At 55.1% G+C, this 22,836-nt stretch overlaps 1 protein-coding gene across 2 annotated transcripts in view; it reads right to left on the bottom strand.

The window, feature by feature from the left end:
- PEBP4 (phosphatidylethanolamine binding protein 4) overlaps positions 1–22,836 on the bottom strand; it is a 249,734-nt gene that overhangs the window by 12,352 nt on the left and 214,546 nt on the right. For both annotated transcript variants that reach the window (XM_032389226.1, XM_032389225.1), the window contains exon 5: positions 1,430–1,475. In XM_032389226.1, coding sequence (XP_032245117.1) covers positions 1,430–1,475 — 46 coding nt within the window. The remainder of the gene's footprint in view (positions 1–1,429; positions 1,476–22,836) is intronic.

Raw genomic sequence — 22,836 nt, forward strand, 5'->3', positions numbered from 1 at the left:
CTGTTGGAAATGTTCCTCATGGTGTACTTCCGGCCACCGGGGCCTCCAGCATGCTCACAGCCAGGGGAATTCCTGACTATTCATCTCTCCCTGACTTTCTGATCGCAGATCTGGCATCCGTGTGTGTGTGCACGCGTGCACACGCGTGTGCGTCCAGGGTGAGCACCGCACAGGGTATGCCGGGAGCCATGTGAGTTTGTGTGACTGGGGCCCACACTGGTGCAGGTGCAGGTGTTGGAAGAGCTGGTGTGCATGTTCGCCGGGGCTGTTTTGCAGGGGCTGTCAGTGTGTGTGCAAATGTGGGTAAGTCATTGTTTTTTTCACAAACACTGCCAACGCTGAGGAAGACTTCTGAGCATAGGTGGGTGCTGGAGTGTGTCTTCACGTGCATGGCGTGTGGAGGGCAGAGACGGCGGGGTCAGCTTTTGGCAAGGCTGGTGGGTGCGTGGGCTGCCAAGTACAGTTGAGGGGGGCACGTTGCACACCGCCAAAGAGCTGGTGTCCGTGACTGCGTCTGCAGAAGGCTGCAGTTGGAACTCACTGGTTCTACGCAGCTGGGAGTTTATCTTCATGGGAGATGGAGGCCTGACCCCTCTCTCTAGGGCTTTCCTGAAGAATTCCCCCTCCAAAAGTAGAGACGAGGGGTCGCGAGGGGGAAGGGAAGGGATACACACATGTGGAGCCACTTCTTGGTGCCAGGCCCTGGCTACGTGCTTTCCCTTGTGACATCTCCTTAATCCTCACCACAACCTGGTCAGATGAGTGTTATCCCCATTTTCTGGATGACGAAATGAGGCTCTGAGAGGTGAAGTCAGGCCGACAGGAAGTGGTGAAGCTGGGATTTGAATCCAGGCCTATCTGATGTCTGACCCCACGTTGCGTCATGGAACTATGAGGCTCATTTGTCTTTTTGCTCAGCCCTCTTCGGAGGCCAGATCCGCACCTGAGCATTCCCTTCAAGTTGCGTGGAGGGCATGCTCTTGCAGGGGGCTCTGAGGGGGAGGGGAGGAGTGGAGCTGGGGGTGAAAGGAGTGGGAAGGGGAGGACATCAGAGAAAAGGGACCCATGCAAGCACATCGTGGCACCGGGTGCAGGGGACACGCGGAGGCAGGCCGAGGGAAGGGAATGACCGTGCCAGTCCCTCCAGGAGAGCAGACCCCTGCATTTAATGCTGGCCCCACCCCTTACTCCTGGGGAGCTGAGGGACACGTGGGTCACACCTGGCTTTCATTCTCTTTCAAATGGAGATTTTGGCGGCAGCGGCCTCCAAAGGCCATTGTGATGATTAAATTATCGAGGAAGAGTAAACTCCTGGGTCGGGGGGGCACTTTCACACCACTAAGTCTCAACATTAAGTTGCATTGTTACGGTTCTTGTGGTCATGTCGTTGCCCTGGCTGGGGCGAGGGGTGTGGGAGGGTCGTACTCACGTGACAACTCCTGGCCCTGGACCTTCCCTTTCTTTATATCAGCGCCCTGCAATGAGAGACAGGCACAGGGGTGGGTTACTCCTGGGGCAGCAGAAGTCCACACCACCACACTTCAGTCCAAATGGGTTTTGCTGACTTCTTTCTCCCCCTGAGGGAGTAAGATAGAAGAGTAGGAACGGGTATGTCTGCTCCTGGGACAGGTGGCCAGAACAGGCTCTGGGGTTTTGAATGGTGCCTTAGGGGGTCCAGGGAGAGAGGACAGACACAGGCATTGCTGACGGTAGCCTGGGGGTGAGAGGTGGACCCCCCGACTACTGGAGAGAGCGAGGGGACATTTCTGGAAGGGCGGTTCCACTCCCATCATCTGCGCCCCTAGACTGGGCATGGGACACAAGTCTCTGCCTGTGGGGTCTGGTCAGATCTAAGGCAGGGGCTGACAATCCTCACAGCTTTGCTAAGCCAACCCATCCTCTCGGGCTCTCTTTGGGGCCTTCAGAACATTAGGCAATGGCTGCCTGAGTAACCAGAAGGGCAGGCAGGGCAGGAGGAGGCTGGACCACTGATTCCGAGGCAGCTTTTTCCCCAGCCTTGAATGGACTCAGCCCACAAACTCTGGGCAGATTGTTTGGCCTCAGTTTCCCTCTTCTTCCTTCCCTTCCCTTCTCTCCTCTGCTCCGCGTCCGTGGGATAATGAGGCGATCGCGGGGGCGGGTGCTAATTATTGTTTGTGCAGGACTGGGAGATGCTCAGATGAAAGGGACTGGAGCCGGGCCCCTGGGTCCGTGCCACAGCTCGGGGGCCCCTAGGTGTGGGGTTTTATGGCCTTAATGATGGTGATTAGCATGGCTCTTCACGGGTTCTGCCAACACCTAACTGTGCCCTGGCCATCTCTCTACCAAGCCCTCCCGGTACAGCCTCTTCTCCTTCCCCTGGCAGAGGCGCTCAGGAGGAGGCTTTGGGAGGGGGAACCGCGCCATTTCCTCTCATCTCTCTGCAGAGACTCTCAGGGTCAGCTGGGTGACCCAACTCCTAGTGCGGTTTACCTTCTACAAAATTCAAGCCCCACCCCCCTCTTCTTGAAGTCCCCCCCTTCCCATCTCTTCCTTTTTAGGCTGTAGCTTGTCTACCAACTGTTCTTACTTGGGGCCTCCTTGGCTAGAACATCCCCTCCCCCAGGCTCGTCCCTGTCTGTCTAGGTTACCTCTGGTTGGGAGAAGGGGAGGGCAGACTGCAGAACGGGCCCCTCCACCTTGGGCCCCCTTCTCACTTGGTTGTCCTCAGCCCAAGCAGATGAGATCTCTGTCCTCTGGCACCCTTCCAGCCCCCCTCATGCAGTCTTGTCTGCTCAGAAGCATCCGGGCAGCCTTCGGATTCAGTCCCTGGGACAGCAGGGCTCGTGGCAGCTCTGCTTTGGCCGGCTTTCAGCACGGGCCCCCACTCCCCCAGTGTCAGGCCCTGTCTTACCTAGGGTTGGCATGGGGCCCAGCTGTGGCCAGAGGCTGAGAAGCCAGGGGGCACCAGGGTAGGGGAAAGGGGTTGGGGAACAGAGGCTCCTCTCCTTGATAGCCATCTCTCTCAGGAGACGATGTGAGGGCCCAAGCCCTAGCAGCCACTCTCCTGAAATAGCTGTCTGGCTCTCTGGCGGCTCTAGCTCGATTAGAGACGGGGGCTAAGCCCAGGGCGGCCCAGCCCAGCCTGCTGTGCACTCCCAGCCTCCCCCTCACTCCTCTCCAAGTCAGCCCAGCCAGCGGTTTGTTTAAACAAAACAATAGCAACCTAAGCGGGCTGTTTCTTTTCAATTCCCCCACAGTCTTGGGTCCCACCCAGAGTGATAAACAGGCCTCCCTCTTCTCAGTGAGTGCAGGGAGGCCTAAGGTTGGGGGGTGGTTGCTGGGGCCCATAAGGTCAGGGAGTTTGTGCAGCGCAGGGTGGAAAGTCTGATCTGTAGCCTTGATCAGGGTGGAAAGGCTCTCCTTCCCCTCCCTTTCACTCCGGGGAGTCTTTTCTCATCAACTGGGGCCAGCTTGGCAAAGACATATGCACACCCGTGGGTTCATGAGTAAAGCCAGCGGCCCTTCCTGCCCGCCTTCCCTGGCGGGGCTGCTCTTGAGCTCAGCTGAGGCGGCTGCTGGGGGAGCTGGGAGCAGAGAGCATGGATGGCTTTAGAGTTCTTAGGGTCTCTCTGGAGCTTGTCGCGGACAGGTGCTGGTCCTTGGAAGGATGAACAGGGAAGGAAGGCTCTAAGGAAGGACCAGGCTGTAGAGGGGCCTCCCCCGCAGAGTCTGTGGTCAGTGTGGCTGGGATTTATTCAAGCTAGGTTGAGGATTGGCTAGACTTCCTTTGGCCATAAACCTTCCCTCATTGGTCTGTCCTGGGGGGGCGGTGTGTGTGTGCTAAAATTTCTACCATATGAACAATATGTGATAGGGGTCTTAGGAAACCAGACTCAAAGGGTGAAAACACTGACTCTCCAAAGGGCTCAAACTGCTTGTCCGGAGCCACAAAGTAGTGAGTGGGAGAATTCCAGAATATTCCAGGAGGAAGGAGTCTTAGACCCTTTGACTTTTGAGACCCACTAGCTCAAGATCTCCTGTCTTTTGACCCATAGTGCCATCCTATGCTTTTTCTACAACTTCACGACAATCCCATCACTCCTCCAGGCAGCATGGCTTTAGGAAGACTGTTATTACAATACACAGATATTACCTGGAGGCCTGGGGCCACAGTGGAAATGGTTACCTGGTTCCCCGCCCCTGGCCCCCCACCCCCATAAGAAATCATGAACTCTCCTGAAGTGTCTTCATGGATTGGAGTACCTCATTTAGCCTGAGATGACCTTAGGAAGCTGGAAATCTCTGGGGATGGATGAGATTCTGGAACATTTCTGGTGGGGTGGGGTGGGGGAATCTCTGATTGTGAGCACTTCCTAGGAAGATAAGACTGAGGGAAGGGCCCTGAGGATGGGCATTGAACCCAGCATTTGAGGGACAGACCCCACACCTGTCAAGTCTGAGCAGACAAGAGTTTTGGAAAGAGGGCGTGCATCAGGGAAGGGGCTTCTGAGAGCTCCCCCACACCTTGGCTTCCTCACCTGGAGCCCTCCTCCCTGGACTTCCCCCCTCCCCCAGGTATACTGCTCCTTTTTAAGATGGGCCCAGCCCAGACAAAACCTCCTTTCCCTTACTATAGCTAAGACAGATTGACATTTTCAAAAGGAGCTTGTCTAAATGCTAAGGTTAAAAAAAGGAAATAATTATAGAAATTACAAACAGTGTAGAAACTGTCGGGTTTCTGATCCTCAAGAACACTGAAAAGCCCAGGGTGGCTTTTTCAGGATATCAGGACAGGAATACCCAAGGTGTTAGGGCAGTGTGCTTGGGAGGATGTCCAGGGCCATTCTAAGTGTCAGAGACTAGATGACCTTGGGGAGGCAACTCTTTTCCTTATCAGCATCCTCTGTCAAGGGGAAGGGGGTGGGGGGAGATTGCTCAGTAGGAATTGTCTCTTCTTAAAAAAAAAAAGAATAGTCTCTTCTTTTTTTTTAGAAGTTGGTCCCCAGTGTGTGTGTGTGTGTGTGCATGCATGTGTGCATGCATGCACGTGTGTGTGTGTGTGTGCGTGCGTGTGTGTGTGTGTAGGAGATGCACGCAACTGTCTGGCATAGGAAGAGGCCCACGTTATTCTAGTTGCAGAGAAGAAGCTTGACACTGTGGACACTTTGGAGGAATTTTGGGGTTTATAGACGTGAGATTTCCTTTCCAGCTCTCTCCGACCTCAGAACTCACGACTTCTCTGTCGAGTTAGTTTGGACCTGGCATGTGAAATGCTTAAGAGGAGTTGAAACTCGACCGAGAGCCATGACGACCCCAGTCTTGGCGCAGGGTAGATACAGACTGTCCCACCAGACTTGCTCTGATCAATTGGTCTCTGGTCAAGTAGAGAGCACAGTGCTGGAAGCGGGGGTCTGCTCCCCCTACTGTTATCTGACATTTGCAATGGGCTTTCAGTGTTTCTTCTCCACGGCTCTAACGGATGCATCCATCTCATAGCAGCCCTTGCGTGGGAAGGGCAGAGCGCAGTCTCTCGATTCACTGGAAGGAAACCCAGAGCAGCTTTAGCCTCTCAAGGGCAGGGACAGCATCCTACCCCTCTTTGTAGCCCTTACGATGCTTTGTCCAGAGCAGTGGACGTTGTCAGTGCCCTGGCTCCTTCCCTGGCCCTTGCCACCCTGGTGCTCTCCAGCATTCCTTCCAATCTGCTTCTCCTGGTCCCAGGGCCCCCTCTGGCCTCCAGAGCCTGCTTCACCACCTGCACAATAAGGCAGACATGCTGGGGTGTTAACATCCTCTGGCAACAGGTTCTAACCAATGGCTGATGGGAAATGGTGCATAAATACTCCAGCTCCTCACCTCTTGGGGGGCGGGGGGGAATGATGGAGTGGCCTATTTCATACTGGCTCCAGGCATCCGCAGCGGAACTTGTTTGCTCACGAGCCTCGACTGAGTGCCTTCCTTTTTCCTGTCTCACCCGGTCCCTTCTTACTGGTGCTTCCTCCTGTCCTTTTGAAAATTCACTACTTGCACGAGACTCCTTGTCTCGGGCTCTGTTTGGGGCAACCCAAGCTAAAGCAGTAAGGGTCCGACAGACATCTGGGGAAGGAGCGGAGAGATGAATGAAGCCTTTGTCTACGGTGTCATAGGTAACTGGCCTCGATGCCAAGACTAGAAGCCTCGCCTCCTGACTCTCTGTCCCAGTCTCTTCTGATGGGACCGCACTCCTATGGTCTGGACCTGGATCCTTCTGCCCTCGCAGACCGGGTCCCAGAGGTCTCTGATACATTAAGCCTTTGGAGTACTACACACAGACGAGCAATTAGATGAAAGACACCTCTATCCTTTGTTTCTTGTCCATGGGGACAGCCAGAGAGCTACCTTTCCTGAGAATCTAGGGTCCAGCGGCACCCCTTCCCCAGCCTGGAGAAGCCTTAGGTCAAGCCTTTTTGAGACATGGTGGCCAGATTCCGGTTGTGAGGTCTGGTGGGTGGGGAAAGGGCCTGGCTCAGCGCTGGGCCCAGCAGGGAGGCCAGCCCAGTTTCCTCATTCCCCTTCAATTACCTACAGGCAACTGTCCGCCCACCTGGGCGTTTGTGAAGGCCCCAGGTACTCGGGCTCACTGACCCCTGGAGTAGAGGGGTCAGCAGCACATTTCCCAGAGTCTGCGGGAGATGATTTAATCTCTTCACCCACTTCTTCCCATCTAGACGGGAGGATTCAATCACGTCTCCTGCCTGGCTGCAAACCTCAGTCCGGGTGGGAAGTTTCACTTTTTGATCTCTGGGGGGTGGGGATGGGGAGGGCTGTCAGAAGAGTCCCGAACTTGAAAGGTGAGGTACAGAAAGATGTTGTGGGGATAGGGGAGAGTGAAGTGAGACAGGAACGAAACAGCACTTGGTGGGGGGAGCAGGGAGGGGAAAAATAGGGAAAACAGACACAGAGTTCCAGGCTCTCTGACACTGGCACCAAATGAGAAAGCTCCTTGCTGTTTTGCACAGCTGCCTGCAAGCTGCCAAGTGGCAAAGGATCCAGGAAAAGGCACAAGATTGCGAAGTGCTCCCCAGCAATCTGTGTATTCTGCAATTAAGAAGGGGTAAGTAAGTGGAACGCACCGACAGCTCCCAGGCTCTGAGGTCTCCGGGGGCCGCGGCTGCCAAGCCACTGAGCACCAGCTTGGAGAGGACCCAGCCCCTGGAGACCGGTGCCTGCTTCAAGAGAGAGGCTGTGATCAATTAATCCTCTGGCCTGCTTTTTTTGCCCCGAGGCCAGGGAAAGGAGGGCCGGCCACTGAGGTAGCTGAACTGGAGTTCGTGGGAAGTGGTGAGAAGGAGTCACGCACCTGAGCCCTCCTGGGAGCTGAGTGCTTCTAGACTCCAGGGTGTAGGACGGCCAGTTATCTTGTGCACCAGCTTCCCTCGTGAAGGGTTAACATCAAAGACCCGATAGGCCTCTTCCTGGCCCCTTCATGGGCAGTGGGGCTGGGTGGCAAATAGTCTTTAGAAAGTGCCAGTGGGTAGCCTAAAGATTTGGTGTCTTGGCACTGACTGGCAACAGACCCCTGGGTTTTGACTCTTAGTCTGGCTTCAGATCTGGAGTCAGTTACCTCCCTGGGTCTCCAGATGCCAAAAATGGGGAGGGGTGGGGTATAGCTCAAGGGGGAATTATCTGCTTCTTGTAACTAAGTAGCTACCTGGATGAGAGAGAGGAGCTTCACCCAGGGTTTCACCATTCTTCATGACACTGGGTTAAGAGGCAAGATTTCCCAAGGCCAAGGTCAAGACTGTCTGCAGCTTAAAAAGTACAGGCTGTCCAGACCCTTTGTTCCAGGCCGTGTGGAAGTGCATGTGGTTTCCAAATAAGTCACGCTGTCTTGCACCTGTCTGTATGTGATAATATCTAGCGTAGAGCTGGCCCTGAGGAATGATGGCTGGGCAGATGGGGAGATAAGTGAGTCAATGAATGAGAAGCCCTGGGTTGGAGACAAAAATATGAATGAGGCACACTTCATGGTGTTGAGGAACTCATGGTCCAGTGTGGTAGCCAATTGACAAATAAGTAACTCTATTATAGGCCTAAATAATTGACGTCTACAGGAAGCGCTGGAGGAACACAGAGAACAGAAGTTGTACCTGCTTGGAGGCAGTGATCAGGAAAAGCTATCGAGAGGGGGCTATACTCTATCTGGGCCTTGAAGGATGTGTAGGAGTTTTTTAGCGTAATTTGAGGGAACTGCGTTAACAATGTATAATATGCAAACAAGATGTGAAAAGAGGCAGGTGGGTCCGGAAGAAAGCTCAAGATAAGGCTGGAAATGTAAGCTAGGGTTAGGTTTGAATGGCAGGCAATGCTTCTGAGAATCAAAGCCACCAGCAACCTAAACTTTGGGTCCACAGATCCTAGGCAAGACTTCTTCCATATGCTCAGCAGCCGTATACCCAGGGGAGTCATCAGAGGGGACCAATGGAGCTACCTCTGGTCAAGAAAGTATCTGGACAGGGCCAGGCCTTGGAGCACTGCCCAGGCGGCAAGTCAGAGCTGTGTGGGGCTGGACTCCATCACCAGGGTCTCATTCAGAGCAGGTGAGTCTGGGGCCCCCAAACCCAAATACCTCCCTGTACAAATGATAACTTGGTTTCAGGTCATTAAAGTACTATATGCTCATTATAGAAAAGTTTGAAGACACAGGAAAAAAAAAAAAAAAAAACCAACCAGAAAGAAAAAGAATCCCCTGGATCATTCTGTGTAGAGACAACTCCTCTGAGAACACCACAGCTCCCTTCCTTGCGTCTGGGTCCCAAAGCTTCTTGTCACACAGGTGCCAGCTCTGGGCCTCCGGTCCCCTCTGGGGCCTGCATTAGCTGGACTCCCCTCGGACCTCCTGTTTGGGGGAACTCGCCTGAGTTGCTTTCAGTCTCTGAAGCTCACAGACCGGTTTGGACCTCAGGAGAAGGCGGAGCCATTGCTCCTTGACCCTTGCCTGTCACAGGTCACGCTTTCTCTGGATGCAGCTCCAGGGCAGGGTTAGAAAGTGGGAGTGGGAAGGAAAATGGAATAAAGAACACAATGTATGGTCTTATTGAACCTATTGAACTTAGAAACAGACAAGATATATTAAGATAGTTTGAGAGCAAGTATCATGAGTTGATAGCTAAATATAGTTATATAGCATCGATGTGAGTTGAGATGAGAGACTGCCATTTCTAGATACATGGAACAAAATCCGAGGCTTTCAGCCTCAACAACAGGTCTCTGGAATGCCTCAATAATCTGGAATCGTGTGGAGAATTGGCTATTCTTCGTAAGCACACTTCCCTGATCTCTTTAATCTTATACTTTTAGTTCCCCAACTCCTTTCATCTTAACTATTCTGGCTAGTGATCTTATTAAAGACTAGTTCTTATCTTCTTAAACACACACACGGAGACTACCTTATGTAATTTTAAACACCACTGTGGTTGACCCAGTGAATAACCAATTTTGCACCCTGCTACAGCACCAGACTGTAATGCTGAAAAACAAATAAAATGAACAGGCCATTTGGCCTTCTGCCTGCTCAAACCTCCTCAGGAGCCAATAATTTAATATTTATGTGGTCGTGGTCACCACATAAAGAAAGGGAAACACCTCTTGCTGATGCCTACAGTGCATAGGCATTCCGCCAGCATCTTTATACAAGTTCGCCCCCTCTGGTCCCCGCCTTCACAGACATTTCCTGCTAAGGAGCGGTGACCCTCAGGAGACCCCCCGCCCCAACCTTGGAGGACAGAGGCCGCCTGCCCTGCTGAAGGAGTTGTGCTTCGCGGTCTGAGTTTTGGCAGCTGTGGGAACTGGGGAAGTGGTGCCATCCAGTTCAAAGCAACCCCACTGCATTAGTGACTGAGCTGTTCACACGGCCGTCCAAAAGGGCAAACTGGGCTTCAGTCCAAGGTCATTACCAATCAACTACACGACTATGAGCAAGACACTTATGTTCTCGGTGTCTCTGCTTTCATACGTGTGAAGGGGCAATGATGATGATGATGCGGGTCCTGGTTTCCCGGGGTTGTTGTAAAGATGAAATTAGGAAGAGGAAGATTCTCAAATCCCCCAGTGGTGTCCCAGTGCAAGCAAGGGTCATCGTGGTCCCCCTTCCCCGGGGCTGTCCACTGGGGGGAAGGGTGGGGTGGCGGCGGGGTGGGGAGGAGACGGGGAACCTATCCTGCCAGCCCCCTCCTGCCGTGGCAGTCCCGACAAGTCTCCTCAGGGTCAACCTCGTGAGGCTAATGGCGGTGCCGTGGGCTTGGAGGTTATTCGGCTGTGAACGTGGGCCCGTCCTGCTGCGTCTGCACTCACCCGGGGTGCGCCGAGCGCATGGCACATAATGTTTATTAATATGCCTTGATGAGGGACATTAATATCTCTTAATGACACCATCTGAGGCCGGCCTCCTTCTTTCTCTCACTCCTCACTCCTGTCTCTTCCTCCACCCACAGTGACACACACACTCACAGACAGAGAAAGTGAAGGACAGAAGAGAGAGTTGTCGGGGACGAGGGGCTCCGAGGGGGGTCCAGCCACAGGGGCAGACGGAGGATCCTAGATGAGGGAGGCAGGAGGATGCCGGGCTCTGCTGTCAAGTGGAAACCGGGCCAGAAACTGCTTGGCGATGGCAGCAAGAGAAACAAAACAGTGGCAAGACTTTTCCAAAACTGGGGAGGAGGAAGGGGAGTGGCAGGGGGTGAGACAGGGGCCCAGGAGCCTCCCCAGCTGGGGAGGGGCTGGGTTCCTTCATGGGAGCAGGAAGGGAAGAAGATAAGTCTGCAGGTCATTCGCAGGCTGGGTCTGGGGGCGTCCGGGGGTGGCAGGGTGAGAGTTAGAGAAGGGGAGAACGGTGAGTCACACTCACTCACACACACTCACCCATGTTCACACACTCATGGCCCCCCATTTGTGCACACACATCACTCACATGCATATTCAACATGTTCACACACACCCTCCCACGTGCCCACACACATGCCCACAATACCCTCACGCACTCACATATATACATGTTCACAGCCACACACACACTCACATATACACACAACATGCTTACGTGCAAACACGCATTCACACACACACGGCTGTCATGCTTACTTATGCATATGCACCCACACACATGCACACACTCACACCTACACGTGTGTACGCACTCACACTCACATGCTCACACATGCATGCGGATACACAGCTCTCTGCACTTGCACACTTAAGCTCACACAGTCTCACACACTCACATATGTATAATATGTTCACACTCAAACACATCTACAACGTGCTTATACACACACAGGCATCTCACATGCGCACACTCTTACCCAGACACAATATGCTCATACAGTGTGCAGTCACACATACACATACATGCTCACACACGATACGCTCACACATGCACACTCAGATTCATACAGATGCACACGCATGCACACATACACGTACTCACATTATACATAGTTGTACACAGTCACACACACACACACTCACAAAGTGCGCACACACACTCCCTCTCCCAGGCTGCCTTGCACTGGTGGGCCCGTCAGGGGCTGAGTACGATAGGAAGACCGGGGTGATGGGGCATTTGGAAGGAGCCGGTGGTGAGGCTAAAGCTTGGACTGTGGGATTAGGACCAGGGGGTGTGGGAAGTTCCAGGCCCCTGGCAGGAGCCCAGGACACAGAGATGACTGATTAGGACTGTTGTTTGTGAGTAAGAACGGAGCTGTTCTGCTCCCCTGTGAGAGCCCATGGGGTGCGGATGGGGGAGGGAAGAGGAGAGGTGGTCATTGGGGTGGGGGCACTGGCCCTGCCCCTCCCACTGCTGGAGTGTGGAGCTGGGGTTGGCCTGCTCCCCTCTCCAGCACGGAGGCAGAACAATTGGGAAAGGGCTGTAGTTAATCCCCCAAAATAAACAGGGCTTGGGAAACTGCAGCCTCCAGAGGGAGGGAGCTGCAGGGCTACCTCCTCAGGCCTGGGCTTATCTATGGCTCCCATCTCTCATCTCCAGCATCCAGTCTTTCTGGCTGGGTGGCTGCAACCCCCGGAGGGGGACAAGAAGCACTGGGGAGGGCCAAAAAACTGGGGGGGGGGGGAGCGGGCCAGACCTTTGCTTCCCAGCTCCAGTGGACCGAGGGGGCCCAGCAGCCCCTTAGCACCCACCTGGCCTGGGGAGGGTACCCCAGGGCTCATGGAAGATTGGCGGCACTGGTGTCGGGACCCCTCCACGGTGGCTGTGAGAGCTTCATGGCACCCCCCTCCCCCAGGTTCTGTGGAGTGGGGACCACCTTCACTAATGGCTGGGAGGCTGTTCAGGACGCCTGGCTCTACCAATCCCTCCATCTCCTCTCTTTCTGCCAAGAGGTTTCTCACCACCCCTGACCCTGTCCTGTCCTGTTCTCAACTGTCAACCAGGAACCAGCCAGCTGCCTCTGGGCCTCGCTTCGCTCCCCACGTGCCCCCTAAGACATGCTGGTAGTTCTAGAGAAGCAGGCCACAAGGCTGGGGGCCAGGGAGCATGGAGTCGGTGTGTGTGTGGGGGGGTTGCCCAGCAATCGTGAGCCCTCTGGCCTCCTGGGAAAAGGCAGGTAGCAGTGGTGGGAGTCAGGCTCCCGGGCTCTGTTCTCTGCTTTCTCTTCCTCCTCTGCCCTACTTTAGGCTTTCATGCTCAGCTCTAGTGGGAAGATGAAGCATAATCTGTATTTTGGGCCTCCTCTCTCCTTCCTTACCAGAGGGCGCAGGCCTGGGGCCACCTTGTGAGGAAGGAGAAAGGAGGGAAGGAAGGAAGGAATGTAGGAAGGAAGGGAGGGACAGACAGATGGACTTCCTGGAAGAAAGCATGGGGATCAGGATTCTGAGATGAAAGAAGAAAAGAAAAGATGCTGGCGAGACCCGGGCGGTTCTGTGAAACCCTGTACTGGTTAGAAAATATGACAGTAGGTAGAAACGGTTAAATCTCATTCAAGTCACATCTTGCTCTTTTCACAGGAGCTGACACTGAACTTGGCCCTGGTCCCCTAGCCCCTTGCTACCCAGAACAACAGCAGCATCACCTGGGAGCTTGTCAGAAATGCAGAACCTCGGGCTTCACCCCAGACTTGTGAATCAGAATCTTCCTTTTAACAAGAACCTGCGGTGATTTGTCGGCACACGAACGTCCGAGAAGTCCTGCCCCAGAGTCCTGCTCTCAGACCTGCCTGCCCACTTTCCCTGGGCTCTCTGGACTGGGCAGGGGACTCCTCATCAGACCCGTGGGGGGCAGCAGTGGGGCCGGGGGGGGGGGGGGACTGTCCAAGGTCTTGTCTCTCACAGGTCTCTTTCAGGCTTTGGAGCCCTTGCAATCCCCCTTCCCGGGCAGGACTGACTGGTCCTGAAGTGGCCCCAGCTCTCAAGTCAGATTCTTTGGACTGGTCAGGCTCCTGGGTGGTCAGAGGGGATGGGTGGACTGGAGGGGCAGGGGCTCAGCCGAGACTGGGAGACACCAGGCACATCTCCTCCCCTGTACCATGGCCTGGAGCTGCAGAAGGAACCCCAGATCAGTGACTCTCGGTGTCACTTGCTGTTCGGAGCCTTTGGGTTTCTGGCGTTGGGCAGGGCACGCCCTCCCACTGGTGGCGGACCTGTGTGGCCACACCTGGGGACAGTCTGATGGGTACTGCGGGGGGGCGAGGGCGGGGTGTGACACATCCACTGGTGCCCCTTCCCCCTGATCATGCTCCTCACTCCTGACCCTATTCGAGGAACGTTTATTCCCCAGGTGTTCAGGGACCTCCATGGGAGCAAGAAGCAAGAGAGCACTGCTCTTCCCTATAGCCTGTAGACCAGAGGGGGCGCTGCATGAGGCTGCCCAGGTTTGTGGGTCAGGGTCTGCTCTAGGGCCCTGGTCCTAGCAGGAGGCCTGCTGCTAAGGGTCTTCCTCAGCTTTATCCCTTCAGAGATGCCCAGGTAAAGCTGTCATCCCTGGCAAGCTGCCAGTGTGCCCTCTCGTTCCTCGGCCATGCCCGGGCCCGTGCTGGGCCTTTGTGCCCCTGCCTGCCCGGGTCAGGCCAGGCTTGTTTGTCTGGGCCAAGGGAACAGTGCATGTGGCCCACCAGGGGCCTGCCAGGCCCAGGGCTTGCTCTCATTCTCTTGTGTCACCTTTTACAGTGCCCGGCAGGCAAATGCCAATCTGGGGAGCTTGGCAATTACAATGAAAAAACAACCGAGACTGAGCTCAGTAAACACCCTGACCTCACGGTTGGTCTGTCTCTGGAATGTGTGGGGACTGACATAACCCCGGGGAGTGGAAGGGAGTCTACGGCCCTCTCCCGCAGGGTCCGAGGCACCTGGGTCCCCACGCCGCCCTTCCAGTGGTGCTTATGTGCGGAGGGCCTCTCGGCTGAGCCCCACAGGCTGGTGGGAAGACAGGCGGTGAGCTGGGCTTGGGGCAGATGAAGTGCTTGGCTTCCCGCCCTATGGGGATCATCATCAGTCTCCAAGTATGTTGAAATGAGTCTTTGCACAACTTTGAGGAGGGCCCAGCAGTTCCAGGTGACAGTGCCCAGGGCCATGAGGAGATGGGAGGAAAGGGGTGACAGCAGGGAAGAATCCCAAAGAGGGTCAAGGGGTCTCCACGGCTGCTGACTCCCCAAGCTTCCCGATCTGGGGCTCAGTGTGCCTCCTTCCAATCCCCCACCCGTGTGGCTGGACCTCAGAGGCCTTCCACCCAAGAAGTCTGGGATTCCAGGCTGCCAGGCCAATCCCCAGGCCATGCCACAGGGAGCCGAGACAAACTTCTCCCCCGAACTTTTTGTTGTGAGCAGGCAATTGCCCCGGCATCTGAGGCTGCAGAGCGCAAGCAAGGGGTCTTTAATGAACGCAAATGACAGCTGATTAATCTGCCTTCGCTCTGTGGGGTCTGGCCACGCTCCATTCCGCCTCCACGGCCCGTGCCAGCAGGGTGGGCTCCAACCTATTACCACGGCGCTTCCAGCCATAATGGGGAAGAGGGCAAGCCCCCAGCCCTTGCCTGCACCAGCCCCCAGCCTGCGGTCCTGTCATGCATGAAGGGCTGGCCCCGCAGGAGTGGGCTCGGCCCCGCTGGACTCTCTCACTGGGTGCTCCCCTATAGGAAGGGGGCGGATGGCAAGGAAAGATGCAAGCAGGTGCTCAGTGGCATTTGTGGAAAGGGGTTACCTTTAGGAGGGAAGTGGGGGCACTGTCTAGACAATGGTTTGTTTTTCAGTTACTCGCTGACTGCAGGCTTAAGAAAGCAGCGGGTTCCTCAGATCATTCGCACTGTGGGGAAAAGCAGAGAGAGAGAAGGACGGGGCCACGGAGAATCCCTCTTTCTCTGCCAGGTCACCTGCCCTGGCTCCTGGCTGATGTCAACGCAGCCCACATTTACTGAGTCCCTGCTAGGTGCCAAGCGTGGTGCAGGTGTGCGGGTGATTTACAGTCTGCAGAATGAAGCGGGTAATTACAGATGGGATGCCTGCTAAGAAGAGGACTTACAGAGGGCAGGGAGGGCTTCCTGGAAGAAGCAGATAGATTCTCCACCCGATAGTGGTGCTTGACGGGGGGAGCGGAGGGAGAACTCTGCACTGGGATGGAAAGGCCCCGATTTCCAGGCCTGGGCTCTTTCAGGCCTCCTCATCCCCAGGCCCCTATCACCTCCTTGAGTTGCTAGACCCTTCCCTCGAGGGATGGAGGAGCAGGAGAGGGAGTGAGTCAGGCCTGGCAATAGTGGAGGCTACTGACCTTCTTCTGGGCAGGACCCCTTGCTGGGAAGCAGAAGCAGAGCTCCCTTTGGGGGAGAAACCCCTCAGTTTTTACTGCAATAAAGAGGGGGCCCCCGAGCTCTCTCCTGCCACGGCCTCTAATGACGGGGTTGGGGTGTAATGAATATCTGTGTACTCATAAAACAGGCTAATGAGCGCCCTCATTTCACGGACCCCTTTCATCCTCACCCATTCCCAAACCAGAAGGGACCATCCTGAGGGCTGAGGCCCGGAGCCTGGTGGCAACCACAGACCCTAGCTGGGGTGGGGGCCAGTTGGTTCCTGAGCCTGAGGCCTCCTGGAGGCTGCCTTCTTCTCTTGGTCCCTTATCTGTTTGAAACAGCTGCAGGAATTTAGGTCGAGGGCTGACCAACCTTAGGAAGTAGACAGGGGTTGGGGAGGGAGGAAGCATGTACGCCCTGATTCTTCAGAACAGTGTCGACACTTGTAACACATGGCGCCGAGAAAGAGCATTTAGCACCCGTTGCCTGCACCACGCCCCCTTCTGCCAGGTACTGATAGGAGCTCACAGAATCAACCAACACCTGAGAAGAGCTAGCCTCGCGGAGGGAGGGGCAAGGCGTGCTGAATCACCAGCAACACCTGTGTTTTGCTTGGGAGGTCTCCCGCTCAGGGACTAGCCAAGCCTGACCCTGTTTGGCTTCCTGGAGCTCGGTGAGATCACAGCCCCGGGTGTTGTGGCTGTAGGCCAGTGTGACCTGCTATGCAGGGAGTATTTTTAAAGAGATACTTGCCCCTGTGTTCCCAGGATCAGCTCCATGAGAGACTCAAGTTGTTCTGAATCCCCTGCCTCTCCCAAATTTGATTGTAGAAATTGGTCAGGGGAACATGGCATCGCTTGGGATGAAATGTGCAGGTGGAAATAAATAATCCAGTCCGTTTGCCATGGACAAGCCCTCCCGGGGGAGTGGTCTCGGGGGGTCCTGGAGATGGGTGGCATTGGAGGGAGGTGGGATGGGTGAGGATGGGGACAGCCCGATTTGCTTTCCCCAGAGCTATGGGACTGTCTCACACCATGGTCTTCTGAGCCTGCTCAGAAGCCACAGGCCACCATGACAGGGTCTGCCAGGGGCAAGACACTCATGGATGAGTCAGGCTGCAGCCTCAGTGTTCCCATCTGGGCGCTGGCCCAGCCCTGCCTCCAGGCCATCTGCAGATAATTGGGGTCAGTGGAGGGCAGAGGATCCCAAGAATGTAGGTTCCTGTGCCCCTTGCCAGTATCCCATTTTCACATTCCCTTCCCTGGGAGACAATTGCCCCTTTATGTTGTAGGGCAGGAAAAGCACTGCTCCCAGGTCCCCTCTCAGCTAGGGGCACCATGGTAGAGAAGGAACATCCAGAGGCACAGGTCTAAGTCCTTGGTCTGGGAGAGTGGGGAGCCAACGGCTAAGGTGAGTCACTCGGGGGTGGTGTCATGGTGGCTAGAGGAACCACCACCATCCTGGACGTGTGTCAGGGAGGCATTTCAGGCACTTCTGTGCCACGGTACCGTCTAGTGTGCCTTTACCAGGAGGCAGAAGGGGTAGAGGTGATGACCCCCAGTTTGCAGGTGGGGAACGCAAGGCCTTGCGAGGTTAAGTGACTTGCCCGGGATTAGAGTCCCCGCCGGTGGCAGAGCTGGGAGTGCAGTCCAGGTGTCCTGGCCCAGGCTCCGAGCCTCCTGACTCATAGTCCGCTGTTCTTTTGCGTATACCTCATAACAAAGGGGGCTGTGTTAAGGACATCGGCTATGAGGAGAAGAGATGATTTCTTTCCCCTTTGCTGGCCCTGGATGTGCTTAAATTTGGCTGAAAGACCAGTCTAGATCTCCCCAAATCTCTCCCAGATCACACCCAGGGCTGCGGGCGGGAAGCTGTTGAGACAGGGACAGGCCACTTTCCCTGGCCCCCTCCTGATTTAGGGACCCAGAGTGCCATGGAGAGGGGGCGTGGCCTGGAGGGATGGGGGTGGCCGGGTGACGCGGGGAAGGCCTGGGCTCTGCAGCTAGAGGCTTCTCCCATCTGAGGCTGGGGCCTCTCCTCAGGGAGAGTTGAGGTTCCTTATGAGCGTGGCTCACGGGTTTCTCAGTCTCCGATGCCCTCCTCGGATTCTCTTTCTCTTTCCAGTCCAGTTCACCCTTCTCTTCCTCAGTGAAGCCTTCCTCAACTGCCTTTCCCCCAGGGCTTCCTCGCTCACACTGTACTCGGCTCTGTGGTGGTGCGCCCTCCCTCAGCCTAGGACTGCAGTTGCTGTCTCTCCTCTGGCCACGAGCTCTGCCAGGGAATCTTGTCCTCTACATCCTCTCCTGCTCTGGTGGCGGGGGGAAGATGCCCAGTAAGTCCCTGGGGCAGTAGGGGAGGGAGTGACACACCAGGGCCTGCCTTGTCCATGGGCTCCACACCCATCCGTGCACTGGATCATCCCAACGGCCCCGCTGTGCAGGAAACCGAGCCTGGGGGAGGGCAGCCACTTGTCCTGGTCATTAGGTGGCAGAATGGGAATTAAACCCGGGTATTTCTGATTTCAGACATGATGTTCTTTGCCTGGCTCACTACGGTCTCTCACATGTTTGCTTAGAAGAATGCGCGAGAAAGTGACAGTTTTATTTATTTATTTTTATTTTTATTTTTATTTTTTTAAGATTTTATTTATTTATTTGGCAGAGAGAGAGAGCGAGAGAAGGAACACAAGCAGGGGGAGTGGGAGAGGGAGAAGCAGGCTTCCCGCGGAGCAGGGAGCCCGATGCGGGGCTCGATCCCAGGACCCCGGGATCATGACCTGAGCCAAAGGCAGACGCTTAACGACTGAGCCACCGAGGCGCCCCGAGAAAGTGACAGTTTTAAATTAAACGGATTATCTATGGAATTGAACCCTGGTCGAAGGTGTTGTCTCCTGGTTTGAAAAATGCACTGAGCCTGTGGCAGGAGAAGCATTTTTATTTCACTAGGTTCACCTTCCTTCCTTCTTTTTTCCAAGAGACATTTTTGCTGCGGTGAACTGTAGGGCTGGGCCCTCCCAGTGCCAGGGGCAGGGGCATCTCTCTGCCAGCCTGGCTGTTTCCTGCACGGTGTGCGTAAGCCACCCTGGGGCATGGAGAGTGTCCTGGGTTACACGGACTCATCGGTTTGGGGACGGGTTGGGCTCTTTAGGTCTGGAGAGCTATCAGATGCCATGTCTGTGGCCCCCGGCTGTGGGGTCTATGACTCTGCTCTCTGGCCCTTTGGGAGTAGGGTGGGGGGAGTGTGTCAGTCCCCCTGGTCTAGGCCAGTTGGTCAGACCTCGGCCACAGGGACAGCCACAGGATTTCCCTTCCCTTCTGGCCCCTCCTCTCTTATGCCAGCCTCCTCCTCCTGTGTTCTCTCTCCTGTCCCCAGCCTTTCTCTTGAGCCCTCTGTTCTGCCATCTTCTCCTCCCTCCTCCTCTCCCTTCTCCTGTCCTTCCTTCCAAGGGGGACCTCAGCCCTCCACCAGGAAACAGATTTCTTCAGACCATCTGGTCCCACAGTCTGCCTCCTCCTGATCAGCACTGTCCATCCATTACAACATGCTGCGGTGTTGGAAATGTTCTAGATCTGCACTGTCCTGTGTCGTAGCTCTAGCCACATGTGGCTCCTGAACACTTCAAATGTAGCCAGTGCTGTGGAGAAGTTGAATTTTTAAACGTTTTATTAAATTTTAATTTTAATTTAAATAAGTACATGTGGCTAGCGGCTAGTGAACTGGACATCAGAGCTCTAAGTGATACCAAGTGCTTGACTCCCGGGAGGTCCTGGGGGCACCGGCCACCCTTGTCCCTGGCCCTGCCCCATCCCCTAAGTGCCTCTGCAGCTTCCCTCCCGTGCTCAGTTTCCTGACCTGTAAGAGGCCATGGAGGCCTGGGTGCTGGGCTTGTGTGGAGTTGGGTAAACACGGGCACTGGATCTGTGAGCCTCAGTGGCCTCTTCTGTAAAATAATGAGGATAATTTCTTGAGGAAGGTGCCCAAGTCCCAAGGTTCCCTTCCAGCTCTAAGTTCCATGCTGCTTTTGGGCAGGAACCTATCATCCGATCTGGGTGAGTCAGTGTGAGCAGCAGGGCAGGTGGTGTGTGTGTGTGCGTGTGTGCGTGTGCACGCGCGTGCATGCACGCATGCATGTGCACCTATGCATATGTGCATACGCATACACATACACGTGTGTACACATGGAGGAGTGGGCTCTGAGGGGCAGCAGTGAGACCCTGGGGACCCTGCTTCTCAGTCTGACCCTGCCTGATTGAATGGCCGGGGACTAGGAAAGGGGTTAAAGGCTCTACAATGAGGGGAAGTTTGCAGCCTGACTCCACTCCTGGCCCGGGCTGTTCCAGTGATGCCCCAGACTTCCTCTTCTGCCATAAAAGTCTCCCGGAAAGTCTTCCCACAGAGGCCCCAGGGGCTTTCTCAGGGAATGTGTGAGTGTGTGTGCACACAGGCACTGTGCAGCAGGAGCCCCAGGCCGCGTGCACACTCGCCCACAGTGCTGCTGGCCCTGGCATTGGAGGGGGTGTCTGACCCCGCCTGGGTGGAGGGAGGGGGAGGGGCTTCGCCTGGACCCGGGCCCTGGCTTATGCAATGCTGAGACTCTTAGTCAGCTTAAAGGACTTGGACACTCGTGCACACACACACACACGTGGATACACTGCGTAGAGAGGTGTGTGGAAGGAAGATAAATGAACCTTTGCTGTTTTGCCCTCCCTCCAAGCTTCTGCTGCAGCAGATCTCCCCACATCTGGAGAGAAGGGGTTGGGAATCCCTTGAGACAGGGCTTTTCTCAGGCTCCCTGGGTGTGACGGAGGCTCCAAGCCTATGGCTGAGGGTGGAGGGACCACTGAGAGGAGCCCTTTGAGGGCAGGCAAGAGAAGCCCGCCAGCCAGTGTGTGATGGGACGTGGCCACAGTGTAAAGAGAAGCGGATGCCTTCTCTTTTGCTCCAGAAGGTACCTAAGCCTCGGGAATCCTGGGTCACAGAACCCGCCTGGTGGAGAGTTGCATCAGAGCGGAACTTCATACTGGATGCCTTGGGGGAGAGGGCACTGAGGGCTTGTGATTCAAAGTTTCTAACCTTTAGGTGCTTGGGGTCAAATCCTCGGCCTCTGTTAGCTCTCCCCTCTCTGACCATTGGTCTGTACTAGACAGCGCACAGATGGAGGTGGTCGTGGGGGGTGAGTGAAGACATGGGGGGTTGAATCAGAGGTCACCAGGCTTTAATCAGCCCTGAGTCAGAGAGGTGGGTGGGAACAGCTTCAGGTAGTCTTGGGGTTCCCAATAAGCAAGAGCTTCTTGGGAAAAGAGAACCCTCCCTGATGGGGCAGCTATGAGGCTTTGACTGCAGACCAGACCTTTCTTTGCCATCACTGTATACTCTAGGAGAACAGAAAGGCCACGACAAGGGAATGATTCAGAAGCAGACCTGCCTGGAGCCGGGGAACTGGGACCAGATGACCCGTTGGGTTCCTTCTAATTCTGTAATTCCACACAGGGGACTCACCACATCAGTGCCTCTCGGCTCTGTGGACCTACACTGGCCCACTGAAAGTTTGGCAGGGGGGTGCCATTGTGGGGATTGGGGAGACGTCAGTCTGTGGTCAGGGCACCAAGAAAGGTGTGGGTACAGAGTCCTGCTGGAGTTTCTGAATTTGCTCCAGGGTTTTTACTTCCCGGTAATAGGAAAGAGACTGAGGATGGTTAGAAAGATCTGTAAATTGCTTTTTGGTTCTGCATGGTTTTGGCAAGAAAGCTGTGGGGTGTGTTCCTCCTTTATCATAGCTGGCAGCCCAGATTTCCCACAACACGATGAGGTCTGGCCGGTTGGCACCTCCCCCACACGTCTCTGTGGGCCTCTGCGTAGGTCTTCCTGCGTTAGGTCTGTGGGCAAGAGGGCCCCTCTATGTAATGTCAGTTCTCGGAGCACCACTACCTTCCCCGGGCTCATGACCTAGAGCTAGAGCTGGCAACCATGCCCGCCCCAGCGCCTGCCTCTATCCATCTCCTCCCTCCCTGGAGAAGGGCGTCACCATCCAGGGCACGGCCACCAAACACAGCATACGCATCAACTCTCTGAGACGGTCCCCATTTGCCTCAGTCTGAACATTGCCACTCCTTCCCTGCCCGTGAGCAGATTCCCCATGTAGCTGGGCAGCTATAGGGAGCTGGGAAAGCACAGATGAGCCATGGGTGAGTTCTAGAGGGGGTCCTTCTAAAGGGAGATCCTTCAGTGAGGTGCCCCCTCTGCATTTTACTGAGAAACCAATTCAGGGTCCTTATAGGCTGTGTGGGTCTGGAACTTAGTTCTCCGGATTCCCGGTGTGAGATAATTTATAACAACTTAATTCTTTCAGTTTCCCAGGGGCTTGGATGTGCATGGGGCTGGCATTGGGTAAAATTTATCTGGGCAGCATTTTCTCTTCTAAAATCCAGGTAGATGGTTCTGGGCACATGGCTGGTGTTTAATAAATGCTTGTTGATTGACCTGCATCTCGGGCTGACTCCTCCCTCACCTTCTGTAGGAAGGAGGGGCATTCCTTGTGGGAGCTGGGTTTACCCTTCACTGCTGTCACCCTCTAGATTTCTACTCCTGCTGGCTGGGCAGTCAGAAAGGAGGATGCCAGATGACCCCTGTGCCCCCTGCCCCCGCCAGGGTCACACCTTGCTCTCTCTTAGCTTCCCTCAGTGCTAAGACCCGAGTAAAGGAGTCAGTCTGTGCAGTGGCAGCCACCCTGACTGATAGAGAAATAAACAAGAAGGTATTGTGCCAAGGGGAGAGAAGTTACATCAAAAATAGAAAGGAAGAAAGCCAAACTTTTATATGAGATGCATGGATGGTGGGGGGGGGGGAGGAAGAAGGCCAGGGTAATTAAGTTAATAGGTTTCTTAAAGAATGCCCTTGTGAGTGATGTTCAACACATTCAAGTGTTGACAAGAAGGTATTGAACTTGACACCCACGCAGCGGGCAGAAGCATGCTCTCAACTCCGACACACCTTCTTTGTCTGAAACTTGTAGTAAAACTCAGCGCTGGGTTGTGAAATCTGTCCCAGGGAATCCATGCTGTGGGGGCTCCAGGGTCAAGCTG

The sequence above is a fragment of the Phoca vitulina genome, unplaced genomic scaffold (assembly GCF_004348235.1).
Source record: "Phoca vitulina isolate PV1807 unplaced genomic scaffold, GSC_HSeal_1.0 scaffold53, whole genome shotgun sequence".
Classification (NCBI taxonomy): Eukaryota; Metazoa; Chordata; class Mammalia; order Carnivora; family Phocidae; genus Phoca; species Phoca vitulina.